Below are 19,899 nucleotides of genomic sequence, written 5' to 3'. Positions count from 1 at the left end.
CAGCTATTTACAATATATATTAATGATCTGGATGAGGGAATTGAAGGCAATATCTCCAAGTTTGCGGATGACACTAAGCTGGGGGGCAGTGTTAGCTGTGAGGAGGATGCTAGGAGACTGCAAGGTGACTTGGATAGGCTGGGTGAGTGGGCAAATGTTTGGCAGATGCAGTATAATGTGGATAAATGTGAGGTTATCCATTTTGGTGGCAAAAACAGGAAAGCAGACTATTATCTAAATGGTGGCAGACTAGGAAAAGGGGAGATGCAGCGAGACCTGGGTGTCATGGTACACCAGTCATTGAAAGTGGGCATGCAGGTGCAGCAGGCAGTGAAGAAAGCGAATGGTATGTTAGCTTTCATAGCAAAAGGATTTAAGTATAGGAGCAGGGAGGTTCTACTGCAGTTGTACAGGGTCTTGGTGAGACCACACCTGGAGTATTGCGTACAGTTTTGGTCTCCAAATCTGAGGAAGGACATTATTGCCATAGAGGGAGTGCAGAGAAGGTTCACCAGACTGATTCCTGGGATGTCAGGACTGTCTTATGAAGAAAGACTGGATAGACTTGGTTTATACTCTCTAGAATTTAGGAGATTGAGAGGGGATCTTATAGAAACTTACAAAATTCTTAAGGAGTTGGACAGGCTAGATGCAGGAAGATTGCTCCCGATGTTGGGGAAGTCCAGGACAAGGGGTCACAGCTTAAGGATAAGGGGGAAATCCTTTAAAACCGAGATGAGAAGAACTTTTTTCACACAGAGAGTGGTGAATCTCTGGAGCTCCCTGCCACAGAGGGTAGTCGAGGCCAGTTCATTGGCTATATTTAAGAGGGAGTTAGATGTGGCCCTTGTGGCTAAGGGGATCAGAGGGTATGGAGAGAAGGCAGGTACGGGATACTGAGTGGATGATCAGCCATGATCATATTGAATGGCGGTGCAGGCTCGAAGGGCCGAATGGCCTACTCCTGCACCTAATTTCTATGTTTCTATCTCTGGAGAACATGAAGATACAAAGTACTGGAGTATCTCAGCGGGAACAGGCAGCCTCTCTGGAGAACATGGGGAGATTACCTTTGGGGTGTAAATGGGGCATGTTGGCTGGTGTGGGCAGGTTGGACTAAAGGGCTTGCTTCTACACTGTGTTCATCTATAACTCTATGGCCTCTCTTCCAGCTTTTTCCCCCCTGCTACACTTTCGCTTCCTGACCTGAAACGTCGCCTCTCCATGTTCCCCAGAGACCCACCGAGTTACTTTCAGCACTTTGTGTCTTTTCTTTAAATGTAGTCAAAGGATTCATCAAATTACTAGCGGAGCAGCAGAGTAGCGCAGAGGTAGAGTTGCAGCTTTACACCGCCAGAGACCCGGGTTTGATCACGACCACGGGTGCTGTCTGTACAGAGTTTGTACGTTCTCCCTGTGACCGCATGGGTTTTCTCCGGGTGCTCTGCTTTCCTCCCACATCCCAAAGACGTGCGGTTTGCAGGTTCATTGGCTTCCGTATAATTGTTCCCTAGTGTGCAGGATAGTGCTAGTGTACGGGGTAATTGGTTGTCGGCGTGGACTCGGTGAGCCGAAGGGCCTGTTTGCACGCTGTATCTCTATAGGAAACTAAAGGACTCACCTCAAAGATAGGGAGCTGGTCGCTGTTCCAGGCTTTAATCCGCTCGGCATTCACGTCAACCACTGTTACGGCGATGTCCTTGCACATTTGCGCAATGACGCTGCATGTTGGACCTCCAACATATCCTGCACCGATGCAGCAAATCTTCTTGATCACCACCATGTTCAACACCTACCTGCAAATGGAAAGAAATTTGGTGTTGAGTGCCAGGGACGAGTCGGAAAAGAAAATAGGTTGGCCCTGTTACACTCAAATCGGTGGTGACACGACTCAATTCAGGTAGTTTGATGACATACGCATGAGGAGCAGGAACAATGTGTGTTTAGTACAATTACCGAGGTTCAATGAAAAGCTGTTTATTGCGTGCTAACTAGTCAGTGGAATGAATATACAAGATTATAATCAAGCCGTCTACAGTGTAAGGATACAGGATAAAGGGAATAACATTTGGTTGCAAGGTACTGTCCAAGAAAGTCTGATTCAAGATTGTCCGAGGGTCTCCAGTGAGGTAGTTGGGTGGTCAGGACCGCTCTCTTGTTGGTGATAGGATGGCTCAGTTGCCCAGCTTTTTCCGGGTGCTTTGTTTTCTTCCCACATTCTGAAGACAGACAGGTTTATCAGTTAATTGCTTCAGTAAAGATTGTGAATTGTCCATAGTGTGTAGGATAGTGCTAGTGTACGGGGATAGCTGGTCAGCACGGACTTGGTGGGCTGAAGGGCCTGTTTCCACACTGTATCTCTAAACTAAACTTTGTTCCAGCCCCACCTCTTTTCACTCTCCTACCAATTGTAGGAGACCGAGAGAGGGAAAAGAGGCGGGGGGGGGGGGGGGGGGGGGGGGGGTGGACAAAGTCTGGAAAGTGATAAGTGGGTACAAGTGATAATGAGTTGGAGGGGGGGGGGGGGCAATTGATTAGTCGACTCCATGATTAGAGGCTGTGTAGAGAGTGGTGGATTCAGCCCGGTCCGTCACGGGCACAGCCCTCCCCACCGTCAAAAGCATCGACACCAGGCGCTGCTTCGTGAAGGCGACGTCTATCATCAAGAATCCACACCATCCGGGCCGCGTCCTCTTCTCACTGCTACCATCGGGCAGGAGGTACAGAAGTGTCCACAGCATTAGGTTCAGGGACAGCTACTTTCCTACAGCTATCATGGAACACAGAACAGTACAGGATCCATACAGGACATCACAAGCCTCGCTTGGTCAACATGGACAGCGTGGGCCGAATGGCCTGTTTCCATGCTATGAAAGCATAATCCACTCTATGATTCAGCAGGTGTAGCAGCACCTGCGGAAGCTAAACATTATGTTGACGTCTTTCCTATTCATGTACCTGCCCAAATGTCATTTAAATGTTGTTATTATACCTGCCTCAATCCCTTCCTTGTTCCATACGTGGAACCCCCCTTTGCGCGAGAAGTTTGCCCATCAGGTTCCTGTTAAATCTACCCCATCTCTTCTTAAACCTACGCCAGCTGAGTTGGAACAGTGGTGCAGCGGTAGAGTTGCTGTCTCACAGTGCCAGGACCCGGGTTGGATCCTGACCTCGGGTGCTGTTTGTACGGAGTTTGCACGTTCTCCCTGCGACCGCGTGCGTTTTCTCCGGATGCTCCAGTTTCTTCCCACACTCAAAGGAGGCGCAGGTTTGTAGGTTGCTAGCTTTGGTAAAATGTCCCAAGTGTGTCGGATAGAATTAGTGTATGGGGTGATTGCTGGCCGGCACGGATTCAGTGGGCCGAATGGCCCGTTCCCATTCTGTATCAGTAAACTAAACAAAACAAGTATAGCAAGCAGTTAGGAAGACAACTAGTATATTGGCCTTTACTACAAAAAAAAAAGATTTAAGTAAAAAAGTTATCTTGCTTAGAATATGTAGGAGTGTGTTTAAACAAAAGGCATCTGCAATACTTTGCACAGGTCTGGTATGAAAATCTGTTAAAGGATCAGCGAAGTTATCTATTACAAGACAGGGTAGGCAGGGATGATAGAGTGAGCGTGGCAAAGATAGACAGAGAGATTGCAGGGAGGTGTATTTGACACAGGAGATGAAACAGGCTGGTCTGTACTAAATTTTGCAAAGAATGAGGTGCGATTAAATTTAAACATTCAACGTTCTCGCAGACGTGACAGGAAAGCTGTGCCGCTGATATTTCCCCTGACTCCTGTGTATGGGTCAGTCTCTCAGTAAGTGGCCAACCATTCACTCTACAGGCACAGAGTTTGTACGTTCTCCCCAGGCCCTCCAGTTCCTTCCACACTCCAAAGACACACAGACTTGTCGGTTAATTGGCTTCTGTAAATTGTAAATTGTCCCTAGTGTGTGAAGGGCAGTGCCAGTGTACGGGGTGATCGCTTGTTGGCGCAGACTCAGTGGGCTGAAGGGGCTGTTTCCACACTGTATTTCTAAAGTAAAGTCTAAAGTCATTGAAAGAATGGACTTTGTCTCTGGAACTGATGCGCTACAACGTTGAGAACTGTACACTGCATTCTGTATCTTCCCCTTTGCTTTAGAAACATAGAAACGTGGAAAATAGGTGCAGGAGTAGGCCATTCAGCCCTTCGAGCCAGCACCGCCATTCAATATGATCATGGCTGATCATCCAAAATCAGTACCCCGTTCCGGCTTTTCCCCCATATCCCTTGATTCCCTTAGCCCTAAGAGCTTTAGTTTAGAGATTAGAGACACAGCGCAAAAACAAGACCTTCGGCCAACCAAGTCAATAGACCATAGACAATAGACAATAGGTGCAGGAGAAGGCCATTCGGCCCTTCCAGCCAGCACCGCCATTCAATGTGATCATGGCTGTTCATCCCCAATCAGTTCCCCGGGTTCCTGCCTTCTCCCCATATCCCCTGACTCCACTATTTTTAAGAGCCCTATCTAGCTCTCTCTTGAAAGCATCCAGAGAACCTGCCTCCACTGCCCTCCGAGGCAGAGAATTCCACAGACTCACAACTCTTTGTGAGATAAAGTGTTTCCTCGTCTCCGTTCTAAATGGCTTACCCCTTATTCTTAAACTGTGGCCCCTGGTTCTGGACTCCCCCAACATCGGGAACATGTTTCCTGCCTCTAGCGTGTCCAAACCCTTAACAATCTTATATGTTTCAATAAGATTCCCTCTCATCCTTCTAAACTCCAGAGTGTACAAGCCCAGCCGCTCCATTCTCGCAGCATATGACAGTCCCGCCATCCCTGGGTTTAACCTTGTAAACCCAGGCTGCACTCCCTATGCTGAGAACTATATTCAGCACTCAAGATAGACACAAAATGCTGGAGTAGCTTGGCGGGACAGGCAGCAGCTCCGGAGAGAAGGATTGGGTGACGTTTTGGGTCAAAACCATTCTTCCCCCCAGTCTGAAGAAGGGTCTTGACCTGAAATGTCACCTATTTCTCCTCCCCACAAGCTGCCTGTTCCGCTGAGTTACTCCAGCATTTGGTGTCTATCTTCGGTTTAAACCAGAATCTGCAGTTCCTTCCTACATACTCTATATCTTCCCCTTTGTCTGATTCGCATTTATGTGTAACATTTTCTGATCTGTTTGGACAGCATGCAAAACAAAGCTTTTCACTGCACCTCAGTACGTGTGACAATAATAAAGTAAAAACAAGGAACTGCAAATGCTGGTTTGTAAAAAGAAGACACAAAGTGCTGGAGTAACTCAGCATCACTGGCGACCATGAATAGGTGACGTTTCGGGACGGGACCCTTCTTCAGACTCCCAAATCTAAAATAATTTCTTTGTTTTGGAGACTTTTAACAGACCATCCTGATAAGCAAGAATGGAGAATCCTTGGAATTCTCGTGCCAAGAGGGATGGGGAGATTGAACACAGCCTGGTACATTACAGATACTGACCTCGCCACCATTGAAGGGATCTACAGGCTCAAAAAGGCAGCCAGCATCATCAGAGACCACCCTGACCACAGATTTCACTCCTGCCATCAGGAAGAAGGTACAGGAGCTTGAAAACTAACGTCCAGGATATGGAGCAGTTCTCAACAGCCATCAGGCTATTGAATAGGTTCTGAATTACATAGACTTGCAGGGCATTTATTTTTGACTTTGCACTATTATTGTTTGTTTATCTATGTTTTGTGCGTGTGTGTAAACACACACATATATACACACAAAACTTTGTTGTTGTTTATTATGGTGTTTACTGAGTACTATATTTACATATCGGTTGTGCTGTTGCAAGTAAGAGTTTCATTGTTCCTTTTCGGGACATATGACAATAAAACACTCTTTAGATTATTTTAAGTACGAGATGCAGAGTGGAAACAGATCCCTTCTGTCCACCGGGACCGCACTGTCCAGCGAATCCGCTGCACTAACAGTATCCCACACACGAGGGACAGCGCGCAATTTACAGAAGCCAATGAACCTACAAACCTGCACGTCTTTGGAGAGTGGGAGGAAAGCAGAGCACCCGGAGAAAACCCACGCGGTCACAGGGAGAACGTACAAACTCCGTACAAACAGCACCCGTAGTCACGATTGAACCTGGGTGTCTGGCACTGTAAGGCAACAACTCCACCACTGCACCCCCTGAAACGTAACTCTTGATTTTAGGCAGAATCACTATCCCCATCCCGAAATAACTCATCCAGTCTGAAGAAGGATCCCCACCGGAAATGTCACCTAACCATGTTCTCCAGAGATGCTGCCTGAGCCGCTGAGTTACTCCAGCACTCTGTGTCCGTCACTGAGAATATTGACTGTCCTGCTGGGTCCGGGGCATTCTAGGTAAGCGCCGCCACCATTGCCGGCCGGTTTCCGATGTAAACTTGAGCAATCATACAGTGTTGGAGAAATTACAGACTGCCTTAACTGTGCAAGTTTACGTAAGGCGCCTATTGTGTACGTCGGGGAGTGTCTTCACTTAAGGTGAACCCGATCGTATTTATACACAGTATTTTCTTATCTCTTTGGATAGCATGCAAAACAAAGCTTGTAACTCAGTACACAATAATAAAACCTAAAACTGCAGCCCAGGGGTTTTTTCCTTGGAGCGCAGGAGGCTGAGAAGTGACACGAGAAGCGTATATATGCATAGTCTAGTTCCCAGTGTATGACAGTCTAAAACTAGCGAGCTCAGGTTGAGCAGAGGGGAGACATTTTTAAAGGGGCATCTGAGGGGCAGGTTTTCCACACGCAGGGTGGTTGGTGAGTGAACGAAACGAGCTGTCAGAAGAGTTGGTATCAGCAGGTAGAACACAGCATTAACAAGGAAGGCACAAAGTGCAGGAGCAATTCATCAGGTCAGGAAGTATCTCTGACAGGTGACGTTTCAGGTTGGGTCCCTTCTGCATGTTTAGGTTTATTATTGCCATGTGTATCACGGTACAGTGAAACGCTTTGTTTTGCTGTCTGAACAGATTAGATACACCATACATTGACATAATCAGTTCAAACTCAACTACAATAGACAGAGCAAAAAAGGGGAAGTTAGACATAAGGAACTGGAGATGCTGGTTTACCAATAAAAAAAGACCCAAAAAGTGCTGGAGTAATTCAACGGGTCAGGCAGCATCTCTGGAGACCATGGATAGGTGATGTTTTGTGTCAGGACCCTTCTTCAGACTGACTGGGGGTGGGGGGGGGGGGGAGAAAGCTGGAAGAGAGGTGGGGGCAGGACAAAGTCTGGCAAGTGATATGTTTATACAGTTTTGGGGGGGGGGGGCAGATTGTTGGATGAAGGTCATAGTTGAAAAAAAAGGTGCAGGACATTCTACGGGGATCGCTGGTTGGTGCGGACTCAATGGGCCAAAGGGCCTGTTTCCACGTTGTATCTCTAAACTTAACTAAACCAGAGGACATGGGTTTAAGATAAAGAGCCTGTCCCACGAGCATGCGACTGCATGCGGCAAGAGCGACCTAACGTGGTCGCTTGAGCCGTACGGCCTCGCGGGGCCGGTCCCACTTTGATCGCCGGAGCCGTATGGAGTTGCGCGGGGCTGGTCCCGACATCGCGCGTGGCTCCGAAAAACTGACACTGTCCAAAAATTCTGCGCGGCAACGGCCTGCCGGCCCGCAGCCGCATTGAGGCCATACGCACCGCCTCGATGGGCGTGTGCAGAGTCTCGACGGCGTAAGCTGCGTCTTGACGGCGTACGCCTAGCGCGAACTTCACGTCAACTCGTACGGGATCACTCGACCTCCGCGAGGCCCCCGCTTCCGGTTTGGTCACGCTCGCCGCATGCAGTCGCATGCTCGTGGGACACGCCCTTTAGGAGGGAAAGATTTAATAGGGACCAGAGTGGCAACATTTTACACAAAGGATGGTGGGTATATGAAACAAGCTGCCGGGGGAGGTAGCTGAGGCAGGCACCATCACAATGTTTAAAAAATATTTGGACAGGTACATGTATAGGGAACGTTTAGAGGGATATGGGCCAGACTCTATGACTCTAAGGGTCACCTATCCACATTCTAAAGAGATGTGTCTGACGAAGGGTCATAACATCAACCATCCTTTTTTCTCCAGAGATGATGCCTGGTCCGCTGACTTACTCCAGCACTTTGTGTCTATCTTTGGGACAAACCAAAATCATCTGCAGTTCTTTGTTTCTACGTGTTGCCTGACCGACTGTCTCTCCAGTACTTTGTGCCTTTTTATTCTTGTAAATCAGCACATGCAGTTCCTTGCTTCTCCATTGGGAAGGGGTGGGGGTGGGGGCGTCTCGTCCTTTTCGTCTCCTCCCCTCCCCCCCCCCCCTTTCCCTGGTATGTAGGAAAGATTGTGTAACTTTGAATGAATGAGACGCTGCCTGACCTGCTGAGTTACTCCGGCACTTTTCGTCTCTTTTTATCCTCTTGTAAATCAGAATCTGCAGTTGACTTCTCTCCCTATTCGGGGAGGGCTGGTTCGATCCCCGGTTCCGCGGGTACAAACCCGATGAGAGGGTGGAATCGAATGAATGAGATTAGTCACTGCGGCTACACATGAGCGGGATGGGATATAGCTCGCCAGCACTGCATTGCCTAATCCAAGAGGTTTTTAAAACGCAACCTCTCGGGCCCTCGCTTCCTAAACAAGTTTCTCCCCCACTTTCACAGAAATAATAACAAATACAAGACGAGACAAAACAGAGGGGTGGATAATCTTACCCGGGTTTGGCGCTGGTTCGCGGGTGGAGAGCGTGAGATAGCAGGCGGTGAGTTTCACTCGCTTGTTAATTGCGGACTCGTTGACTCTGTCCCAGCGCTCCGGCCCCGCAGACACAACGCAAGCGTCGATCCTCAACCCTCCCACCGCCGGCGTCAGATCGCTGCTGATTCAATGGGAGGGGATGGAGGACGGCCAGACAGCTCCCGCCTCCCAGCTTTGCCTAGAACCCCCATCCAACATCTAAACCGCTTTAGACAGACACACAAATCTGATGTTACTAAGCGGGTCAGGCAGCATCTCTGGAGAAAAGGAATAGTTGACGTTTCCGGACGTTGATGAGATCCTTCTTCAGATTTGAGAGTCAGGGGAGAGGGGAAACTAGAGGCATGAAAAGGTACAGATCAAATTAGAGTCAGCATCCATGGTCAAGGAAATGCCGGCAACTCTTTACAATATATATTCATGATTTAGATGATGGAATTAAAAGTAACATTAGCAAATTTGCAGATGACACACAGCTGGGTGGCAGTGTGAACTGCGAAGAGGATGCAAGGAGGTTGCAAGCTGAGTTGGGACAGGTTGAGTGAGTGGGCAGATGCGTGGCCGAAACTATAATGTAGATAAATGTGAGGTTATCCACTTTGGCGGCAAGAACAGGGAGGCAGATTGCTATCTCAATGGTGTCAGATTAGGAAAAAGGGGAGATGCAACGAGACCTGGCTGTCCTTGTACACCAGTCACTGAAAGTAAACATGCAGGTACAGCAGGTAGTGAAGAAAGCTAATGGCATGTCGGCCTTCATAACAGAGGATTTGAGTATAGGAGTAAAGTGGTTGTACAGGGCCCTGGTGAGACCACATCTGGTGTATTGTGTGCAGTTTTTGGGTCTCCTAATTTGAAGACGGACATCCTTGCTAATGAGGGAGTGCACCGTAGGTTCACCAGATTAATCCCCAGGATGGCGGGACTGTCATTTGAGGAAAGATTGGAAAGACTGGGCTTGTATTCACTGGAATTTAGAAGGATGAGAGGCTATCTTATAGAAACATGTAAAATTATAAAATGACTGGACAAGCTAGATGCAGGAACAATGTTCCCAATGTTGGGGGAGTCCAGAACCAGGGGCCACAGTCTAAGAATAAAGGGGTGGCCATTTAAAACTGAGATGAGAAAAAACTTTTTCACCCAGAGAATTGTGAATTTGTGGAATTCTCTGCCACAGAAGGCAGTAGAGGCCAATTCACTGGATGAACTGAAGAGAGTTAGGAAGAGCTCTAGGGGGCTAGCGGAATCAAGGGATATGGGGAGAAGGCAGGCATGGGTTACTGATTGTGGATGATCAGCCATGATCACAATGATTGGCGGTGCTGGCTCAAAGGGTCAAATAGCCTCCTCCTGCACCTATTTTCTATGTCAAGTCAAGTGAGTTGAGTCAAGTCAAGTGAGTTTATTGTCATGTGTCCCTGTATAGGACAATGAAATTCTTGCTTTGCTTAAGCACACAGAAAATAGTAGGCATTTACTACAAAACAGATAAATGTGTCCATATACCATGATATAAATATATACACACATGAATAAATAAACTGATAAAGTGCAAATAGCAGAAAGTGGTTATTAATAATCAGAGTTTTGTCCGAGCCAGGTTTAATAGCCTGATGGCTGTGGGGAAGTAGCTATTCCTGAACCTGGTTGTTGCAGTCTTCAGGCTCCTGTACCTTCTACCTTAAGGTAGCAGGGAGATGAGTGTGTGGCCAGGATGGTGTGGGTCTTTGATGATACTGCCAGCCTTTTTGAGGCAGCGACTGCGATAAATCCCCTCGATGGAAGGAAGGTCAGAGCCGATGATGGACTGGGCAGTGTTTACTACTTTTTGTAGTCTTTTCCTCTCTAGGGCGCTCAAATTGCCGAACCAAGCCACGACGCAACCGGTCAGCATGCTCTCGACTGTGCACCTGTAGAAGTTAGAGAGAGTCTTCCTTGACAAACCGACTCTCCGTAATCTTCTCAGGAAGTAGAGGCGCTGATGAGCTTTTTTGATAATTGCGTTAGTGTTCTCGGACCAGGAAAGATCTTCAGAGATGTGCACGCCCAGGAATTTGAAGTTCTTGACCCTTTCAACCATCGACCCGTTGATATAAATGGGGCTGTGGGTCCCCCTCCTACTCCTTCCAAAGTCCACAATCAGTTCCTTGATTTTGCTGGTGTTGAGGGCCAGGTTATTGCGCTGGCACCATATGGACAGTTGCTCGATCTCCCTTCTATATTCTGACTCATCCCCATCAGTGATACGCCCCACAACAGTGGTGTCGTCAGCGAACTTGATGATGGAGTTCGCACTGTGGTTCGCTACGCAGTCATGGGTATAGAGTGAGTACAGCAGGGGGCTGAGCACACAGCCTTGAGGTGCTCCCGTGCTGATTGTTATCGAGGCTGACACATTTCCACCAATACGAACAGACTGTGGTCTGTGAATGAGGAAGTCGAGGATCCAGTTGCAGAGGGATGCGCAGAGACCCAGTTCTGCGAGTTTGGTAACTAGCTTGGAGGGAATGATTGTGTTGAATGCCGAGCTGTAATCGATGAATAACAGCCTGACATATGGGTTTTTGTTGTCCAAGTGGTCTAGTGCGGAATGGAGGGCCAGCGAGATCGCATCCACCGTTGATCTGTTGTGGCGGTAAGCGAACTGCAGTGGGTCCAGGTTTTTGTCGAGGCAGGAGTTGATTTGCTCCATGATCAGCCTCTCAAAGCACTTCATCACCACCGGCGTTAGTGCCACTGGTCGATAGTCATTGAGGCACGTCACCTTACTCTTCTTGGGCACCAGTATAATTGATGCCCTTTTAAAGCAGGTGGGGACCTCAGACCTCAGAAGTGAGAGGTTGAAAATGTCCGTAAAAACTCCAGCCAGTTGGTCCGCACAGGTTTTTAGAACACGACCGGGTATACCATCAGGACCAGGTGCTTTTCGGGGGTTCACCCCTCTGAAGGATTTCCTGACGTCGGCCTCTGTGACTGAGACTGAAATGCCATCACAGCGAATGGGGGATCGGGAAGGCACATCAGTATTCTCCCTGTCAAAGCATGCGTAAAACGCATTGAGCTCGTCAGGGAGTGATGTTTCGCCGACATTCGAGCTGCCTCCTGGTTTCGTCTTGTAGAAGGTGATTGCATTCAGGCCCCGCCACAGCTGCCGAACATCTGTCTCATCCTCCAGTTTGGAGCAGAAGTCCCTTTTGGCCTTTTTGATGGCCTTACCAAGGTCGTATCTGGACTTCATGTAGGCCACTGTATCATCGGACATGAATGCCCTGTGTCTGGACTTTAGAAGAGTGCAGATCTCAAAGTTCATCCAAGGTTTCTGATTGGGAAACACTCGGAAGGTTTTTGTAGGGATGCAGTCCTCCACACATTTCTTTATGAAGTCTGTAACGACTGTGGCGTATTCGTTCAAGTCCGTTGCCGAGTCCTTGAACATTGCCCAGTCTACAGACTCCAAACAGTCCTGGAGTTGTTCTTCTGCCCCCCCCCCCCCCCGACCAGCTCTGTGCTGTCCTCACTTCTGGGGGTGCGCTCTTCAATTGCTGCCTGTAGGCACGAAGAAGCAGCGGTATGGTCGGACTTACCGAAGTGAGGGCGAGTGATAGAACGATAGGCATTCTTGATGGTGGTGTAACAGTGGTCGAGGGTGTTAGGTCCTCTGGTGCAGCAGGAGACATGTTGGTGGAAGTTGGGGAGTGATTTCTTGAGGTTCGCCTTATTGAAGTCCCCAGCAATGGTGGTAAATGCCTCGGGGTAAGACGTCTGGTGTTTGTTGACCACGGCGTGCAGCTCCTCCAGTGCCAGACTGTTTCATGCCTCTTATCTGCTTATTTCAGGGCCTTTTGTATTTTCCTCTGGCCTTTGTCCAACCTGCTGCCAATCTAAGACTGCAGAAAGACTATACATGATTACAACTGAGCCGTCCACAGTGTACAGATAAAGGGTACAACATTTAGTGCAAATATATAGCATTGAAGTCCGATAAAGTCCGATTAAAGAGTTCAAAGGTCTCCAATGCAGTATATAGGAGGTCAGGACCTCTCTCTGATTGGTGATAGGATGGTTCAGTTGCATGATAACAGCTGGGAAGAAACTGTCCCTGAATCTGGAGGTGTGTGTTTTCACACTTCTGTACCTCTTGCCTGATGCGATAGGGGAGAAGAGGGAGTGTATGGGGTGAGACTGGTCCTTGATTATGCTGGAGGCCTTGGAGAGGCAGCGTAAATTGTGTATTGAGCCAATAGAAGGGAGGTTGGATTGTGTGATGGTCTGGGCTGCGACCATCATCATTGGTGTTGAAAACATCAACGGGCACAGTGCCTCACAATGCTATGTACGACAGTGATCGCAACTTCTACTGAAGTGTGGATGGCCGTTGGCTCACTAGAAGCTCATCCGCCATTTGACGGGTCTTGTTTTTGGTCCTGCTGGAGGTCCACAGCCCCCTCCTCATCTGGCAAACCAGGTGGGGGAGACAGTTTAGTCGCCAACTATCCGACCATGGTGCAGGTAGCATGGGATTACATGGTACCCGTGGTGGGGGGGGGGACTCCCCCCGACCTGACCTGCGCTGCGTTCACCACTGCAATTTCTTGCGGTCTTGGATGGAGCTGTTCCCAAACCTTGCTGTGATGCATCCCGGTGAGATGCTTTCCTGGGCTCAAGTTGTTGAGGGTTGTTGGGTGCATGCTGAACGTCCTGAGCCTTCTAAAGAAGTAGAAGTGTTGGTGTGTGACCTCCAACACCCTCTGGGATAGAGAATTCCAGATATTCACCAACTCTGACAGAGGATGTTTTTATCCACTTCAGTTCTAAATAACTGGCTCCCAGTTGCTTTAGCTGCATCGACTTTTCACGACTCCCTCAAGTAGAAGCATCCAAAATAAACAGGAACGGCATGTAGTCGAATCCGAGAACAGAGAAACTTTCAACTCTTTCGTTTACTCTCGTTTATTTACTTTATTTTACTTTAGACTTTAGAGATACAGTGCAGAAATAGGCTCACTGAATCCACGGCGACCAGCAATCACACATACACGGACACTATCACACACACTAGTGGCAATTGACCATTTTTTTACTGAAACCTCCAAATCAGGACGCCTTTGTAGTGTGGGAGGAAACTAGAGTACCCGGAGAAAACCCACGCTGCCACAGGTTGAACAAATAGGGAAAGGCCTAGGTAGGGTGAATGTGGAGAGGATATTTCCACTTGTGGGAGAGTCTTGGACCAGAGGCCATAGCCTCAGAATCATCGGACGTCCCTTTAGAAAGGAATTGAGGAGGAATTACTTCAGTCAGAGGGTGGGGAGTGCGGATTTCATTGCCATGAGGCTGTGGAGTCCAAGTCAATGGATATCTTTAAGGCTGAGATGGACAGTTATTTGATTAGTAAGAGTGTCAGAGATTGTGGGGGAGAAGGCAGGAGAATGGGGCTGAGAGGGAAAGATAGATCAGCTATGATTGAATGGCGGAGTCGTCTTGATGGGCCTGATGGCCTAAATCTCCTCCTATAACTTCTGAACATACAAACTCTGTACAGGCAACACCCGTACTCAGGATCGAACCCAAGTCTCTGGCGCTGAAAGGCAGCGGCTCTAGCTCTGCGCCATTGTGCTGCTGCCCCAGATTTATAGTCACATGTCTGGAGATACAATGAGAAGCTGCATGCACGCTATCCAGGATACTCATACGTACACGAGGACAACTGATCCTCTTCTGGAACAGCACACAGAGAGTTCTGGCGTCAACTTGCAAGTTCCAAGTCTCTGAAAAATCCAATTTTGGCCCAAGGAGATCTGCGGTTTCTAGATATCTCACTTTTTTAATGTCAGAGGCTGCATTGAAGCCTGAATCTCACCATCCAGGCCTGTCAGCATGCTGGAAGTGTCCATATCTGAATCTCATCATCCAGGCCTGTCAGCATGCTGGAAGTGTCCATACCTGAGGGAAGCTGTTTACCCATGAAACACATAATGCTGGAGGATCTCAGCGGGTCACGCAGCATCCGTTCAGGGACATGGACAGACGACATTTCGGGTTGTGACCCTTCTTCAAACCGATGGTGTAGGTTGGGAAGAAAGCTGTGAAAGGGAGGTGGGGGCAGAACAAAGCCTGGGAAGTGATAGGTAGACACAAAAGAAGTGGAATATTTAGGTGCAGCATCTCTGGAGAACATGGATTGGTGATGTTGCCGGTCAGGCCCTTCTTCAGATTCAGAACCTATCAGTGTTCTCCAGAGATGCTGCCTGACCTTGAGTTACTCCAGCATTTTGTGTTTGAAAAAAAATGCAAACCAGCATCTGTGGTTCCTTGTTTCCAAAGGCAATGGTAAAGGGGGGGCTCATTGACAGATGGGTCATTGACAGATGGGTGCAGTAAGCGATAAAGGCTAGAGGTGAAAGGAGACAAAAAAGGTGTCAGATAAGGAGAGGTGACATGTAAAGCCGGAGGGAGGGATATGAGTGGAAGGGGGCAGGGGAAGAGGTGAGATAAAAGGGAGTGGAGGGACTCGGGGGTGGGAGATCAGCGTATAGAGGAGAGGAAATGAGCAAGGTGACGGGGGGTGGGGGGGGTGGAAGATGATGGGAGAAATTAGAGAATGAGGGTGGGGAACACATGAAAGAGAAAAGCAGTAGAGGGGGGGAAATATTATTTGAAGTTGGATAATTCAATGTTCATACCATTGGGTTACAGGCAACCCAAGCAGAATATGAGGTGCTGTTCCTCCAGTTTAATGTTTGTTTCTAAGCACAAATCAGTACAATTTGGAGGACACTCGTAGAGCGTTATAGTAATTTTCACCCATGCCAACCAAAATGCCCCATCCTCACAATCCTGACCTCAGCACCACACGGGTTCGATCCTGACTGTGGGTGCTGTCTTTACGGAGTTTGTACGATCTCCCTGTGACCCCGTGGGTTTACTCTGGGTGCTCCGGCATCCTCCCACACTCCAAATAAGTTAATTGGCTTCTGTTAATTGAAAATTGTCCCTAGTGTGCAGGATAGCGATCGTGTGTGCGGTGATTGCTGGTCGGAGCGGCCGAAGGGCCTGTTTCCATGCTGTGTCTCGGAAGTAAAGTCTAAAGTCAAACGTCACTCGCAGAAAACCCACATGGTCACGGTGAGATGATTTCTGAGCAACTCCCTTCATTTGGATGTTGTCCAGCACATTCAGACAAACAGCTCTTGTCAAAGTTGATCTCCACTGGAAAGTTGCAAAATAATTTCCCCCGAGGACGATCTGCTGACTCACTGATCAATCCCAGATGTTACCTCATCCGGTTAAAGTACAGATGCACAAATTGGTCCTGTTTCCCTGGCAACCAGGGCATTTCCATACCCTCAGGGACCCCGAGGGCCAGAGTCAGAAACGCTCCTTCCAAGAGAAGGGAGCTATGTTGTATTTCGCTTGGGCAGCTAACAAACCAGCAGTACGAGTATTGATGTATCTAACTTCAAGTAACCCTTGCATTCCCTCCGTCTCCGTCCCTCCCCCACCCGAGTCTTTGCACTCGTTTCACTGTCGTCCTGTTGAGTTTCACTGTCTTTATAACTTGTTATCACCTTCCCCACAGCCAACAATGGACCATTGTGGGCTCCACCTTGCCTTAATCATTATTGATGGCTCTGATTTGTTCTTTTGTATAACTTTCATTCATTTGTTCTATGTATGTACATTCTATATCTCTCCTTTCCCTTGATTCTCAGTCTTAAGAAGGATCTCGACTTGAGGGACAGAAGTTTAGGGGTAACATGAGGGGGAACTTCTTTACTCAGAGAGTGGTAGCGGTGTGGAATGAGCTTCCAGTGGAAGTGGTGGAGGCAGGTTCGTTGGTATCATTTAAAAATAAATTGGATAGGCATATGGATGAGAAGGGAATGGAGGGTTATGGTATGAGTGCAGGCAGGTGGGACTAAGGGAAAATAATTGTTCGGCACAGACTTGTAGGGCCGAGATGGCCTGTTTCCGTGCTGTAATTGTTATATGGTTATATGGAAATGTCACCTATTCCTTTTCTCCAGAGATGCTGCCTGACCCACTGAGTTATTCCAGCTCTTTGTGTCTATGTTTGATGTAAACCAGCATCTACAGTTCCTTCCTACACATGTTGTATGGAGATGTTTTGGGGGAACGGAGAACTCCGTATATTATGGAACCGGCACAATATTGGCAATAATTGTGTTGGGCGGCACAGTGGTGCAGCCGGTACAGACACTGCCTCACAACCGCCAGAGTCGCCGGTTCAATCCCGACTACAGGTACTGGCTGTACGGAGTTTGGACGTTCTCCCTGTGATCATGTGGGTTTCCTTCCCCACCCCAGATATGTGTAGTTTGTTTGTGAGTTGGCTTCAGTAAAAATCATAAATTGACCCTTGTGAGAACAGGATAGTGCTAGTGTTAGGGGCAACCACTGATCGGCATCGACTCGGTGGGCTGAAAGGCTTGTTCCCACCATGTATTTCTAAACTAATAAACTAAACATTTGATTACCTCCGCCACTGATGCACTGCTGTTGCTAATGCCTGCTGATCGAGCACCCACCTGCCTCCACCCCTTCCCCATCATCATCACCACCCATGGCAGAGTCTAGAGATCCCACCTCAGAACCTGCATGACAGTGGCACAGCAGTAGAGTCGCTGCCTCACAGCACCAGGGACCCAGTTCGATCTTGACTGCAGATACTGTCTGTACAGAGTTTGTACGTTCTCCACGTGACGCCGTTGGTTTTCTCCGGGTGCTCCGGTTTCCTCCCACACTCGAAAGATGCGCTGGTTTGTAGGTTCATTGGCTCCTGTAAAAATTTCCCTGATGTGCAGGATGGAACTAGTGTACGGGGTGATCGACGGTCTCGATGGGCTCGTTTCCACGGTGTATCTCCACAAAACTAAAGAGAACAGAGGGTGTACAACGCCACACACTCAGGTTGTTGTGCCCTGGTTGGAATATAGAAAGACTGCAAAATGCTGTGTCCAAAGATTGTATCCGGTTTTGTTATTACAACAATTAAGGTCTGTGATGTGAGATAAGGTGCATAAAATTAAGTGTAATGGATAAATGCTGACTACAAAGGCTTGTTACAGGCACTGGGTGCAAAGCTATGTTGGAGAACGTTGTGACAACTGGTTTAGCAGAATGTGTGGATGGTTTCTGGAGTGGTATCCAACTGTACCACTGACTTTAGAGATACAGCGTGGAAACCACCAAGTCCATGCCGACCAGCGATCCTAGCACAATCCTACATACTTAGGACAATATACAATTTTCTTTTACCAAAACAAATTAAGCTACAAAACCTGCAGGTCTTTGTGGTGTGGGTGGAAACCGGAGCACCCGGAGAAAACTCACGTGGTCACAGGGAGAACGTACAAACTCCATACAGACAGCACCAGAGGTCAGGATCGAACCTGGGTCCCTGGAGCTGTAAGGCAGCAACTCTACCTGCACCACTGTGCCGCCCACTGATCTCATCGACACAATGCTGGTTCGGGAGAGCAGCCAATATAATCAAGGACATGAAGTGTTGGCGTAACTCAGCAGGTCAGGCAGCATCTGAGGATGGACCATCTTTGAACCCTTCCCAAATCATCCCTATCCTTATTCTCCAGAGATGCCGACTGAGCCGCTGAGTTACTCCAACACTTTGTGCCCTTTTATGTGTCCAATTCCATTTTTCTGCTCAATAATCAAGACCTTTTCCACCCCTGTAATTCCTTCTTGTAAGATTGAAGGCATAGACTATTTTACCCAGCGTAGAGGAATCAAGAACCAGCGGACATAGGTTTAAGGTGAGAGGGGAAAGATTTAATAGGAACCTGAGGGACAACTTTTCCACACAGATTGTGGTGGGTATATGGAACAAGATGCCAGAGGAGGTAGTTGAGGCAGGTACTTTTAACACCATTTAAGACATTTGGACCAGTACATGGATAGGAAAGATGTATATGGATATGGGTTAAATGTGGGCATGTGATTGGGAATCTTGGTGGACATGGACAAGTTGGGCTGAAGACTGCTATAAATCGGCGAGACCAAGCGCAGACTGGACGATCGTTTCACTGAACACTTACGCTCAGTCTGCCTTGGTCTACATGATCTCCTGGTTGCCACACATTTCAACTCCCCTTCCCATACTGACATTTCTGTCCTGGGTCGCCTCGACTGTCAGAGTGAGGTCACCTGCAAATTGGAGGAACAGCACCTCACACTTCGCTTGGGCAGCTTACAGTCCAGCGGTATCCCTTCGCTATCACCTCTTCCACAGCCAACAATGGACCATTGTGGGCTATCTTTTCCTTGGTCATCGGTGCCAGCTCTGATTTGGTCTGCACCTATTCATACCTCCATTTTCTCTTCCCCCTGACTTTCAGTTGGAGGAAGGGTGTCAACCTGAAATGTCACCTACAGTATTCCTTTTCTCCAGAGTTGCTGCCTGACCCGCTGAGTTACTCCAGCACTTTGTCTCTAACTTGGGCTGAAAATCCCGATTCTATGCTTTATGACTCCATGTCTCAATGAACGCTCACAGATTCTTGACAAGATCCACACAAGACACAATGTATTAAATATCTCAAGAAATTTAATCATTTGCAGGTTATCACAATCAAAAAACAGGAAAACGTGATCTCCACGGATTAACTAGCCGATTGTCATTGAAAGCTTCTCCCCTCCATCTAAGGCTCTACTGAGCAAATTTAAGCTTACAAATCTCAGCTGCCTCAATATAAAGATGTGGTGATCGGCACAATCTGCGTGAAGGCTCATCAAACATTCTACATCGCGATGAAGCATTGCCGCCCGTTCACTGATGGCGGTGGAGAAGATATTCGGGGCAGGTAATGCACAAAGCATTGCCAACGAGCAAACAAAATCATGGAATGTAGGAACAGTTGGCACCACTCTGTTCTCTCGCTCCGAGTTCAGTACTTGGGTCTCTTCACCTCCACACTGACAAACAAAAGCAGAGGCAGGATTAAGATTCATAACTCAAGAGCAGAAAGCCATTTTGGGAAGGAATATCAGTGGCTAGTTCTGTTGAGTGTTTAGAGATACAGCATGGAAACACGCCCTTTGACTCACCGAGTCCACGCCGAGCATTGATCATTTGTTC

At 48.0% G+C, this 19,899-nt stretch overlaps 2 protein-coding genes across 3 annotated transcripts in view; both read right to left on the bottom strand.

Annotated features, from left to right (window-relative positions):
- Positions 1–8,895, bottom strand: part of LOC116978559 (UDP-glucose 6-dehydrogenase-like) — a 43,193-nt gene extending 34,298 nt beyond the window's left edge. The window contains exons 1-2 of one of the 2 annotated variants that reach the window (XM_033029782.1): positions 8,738–8,895; positions 1,622–1,796 (exon numbers count right to left, since the gene is read on the bottom strand). In XM_033029782.1, coding sequence (XP_032885673.1) covers positions 1,622–1,783 — 162 coding nt within the window. In that variant the 5' untranslated portion in view covers positions 1,784–1,796; positions 8,738–8,895. The remainder of the gene's footprint in view (positions 1–1,621; positions 1,797–8,737) is intronic. The other variant, XM_033029784.1, reaches the window with a different exon arrangement.
- A 10,453-nt stretch (positions 8,896–19,348) lies between these two features.
- The window catches only part of ik (IK cytokine), a 44,865-nt gene continuing 44,314 nt past the window's right edge, over positions 19,349–19,899 (bottom strand). The window contains exon 20 of the mRNA XM_033029779.1: positions 19,349–19,736. Within this exon, the coding sequence (XP_032885670.1) occupies positions 19,709–19,736 (28 nt within the window). The 3' untranslated portion in view covers positions 19,349–19,708. The remainder of the gene's footprint in view (positions 19,737–19,899) is intronic.

The sequence above is a fragment of the Amblyraja radiata genome, chromosome 11, assembly GCF_010909765.2.
Source record: "Amblyraja radiata isolate CabotCenter1 chromosome 11, sAmbRad1.1.pri, whole genome shotgun sequence".
NCBI classification, from domain to species: domain Eukaryota; kingdom Metazoa; phylum Chordata; class Chondrichthyes; order Rajiformes; family Rajidae; genus Amblyraja; species Amblyraja radiata.
Note: the sequence above shows the minus strand (reverse complement) of the source record. Positions and strands in the feature narration are given on the sequence as shown.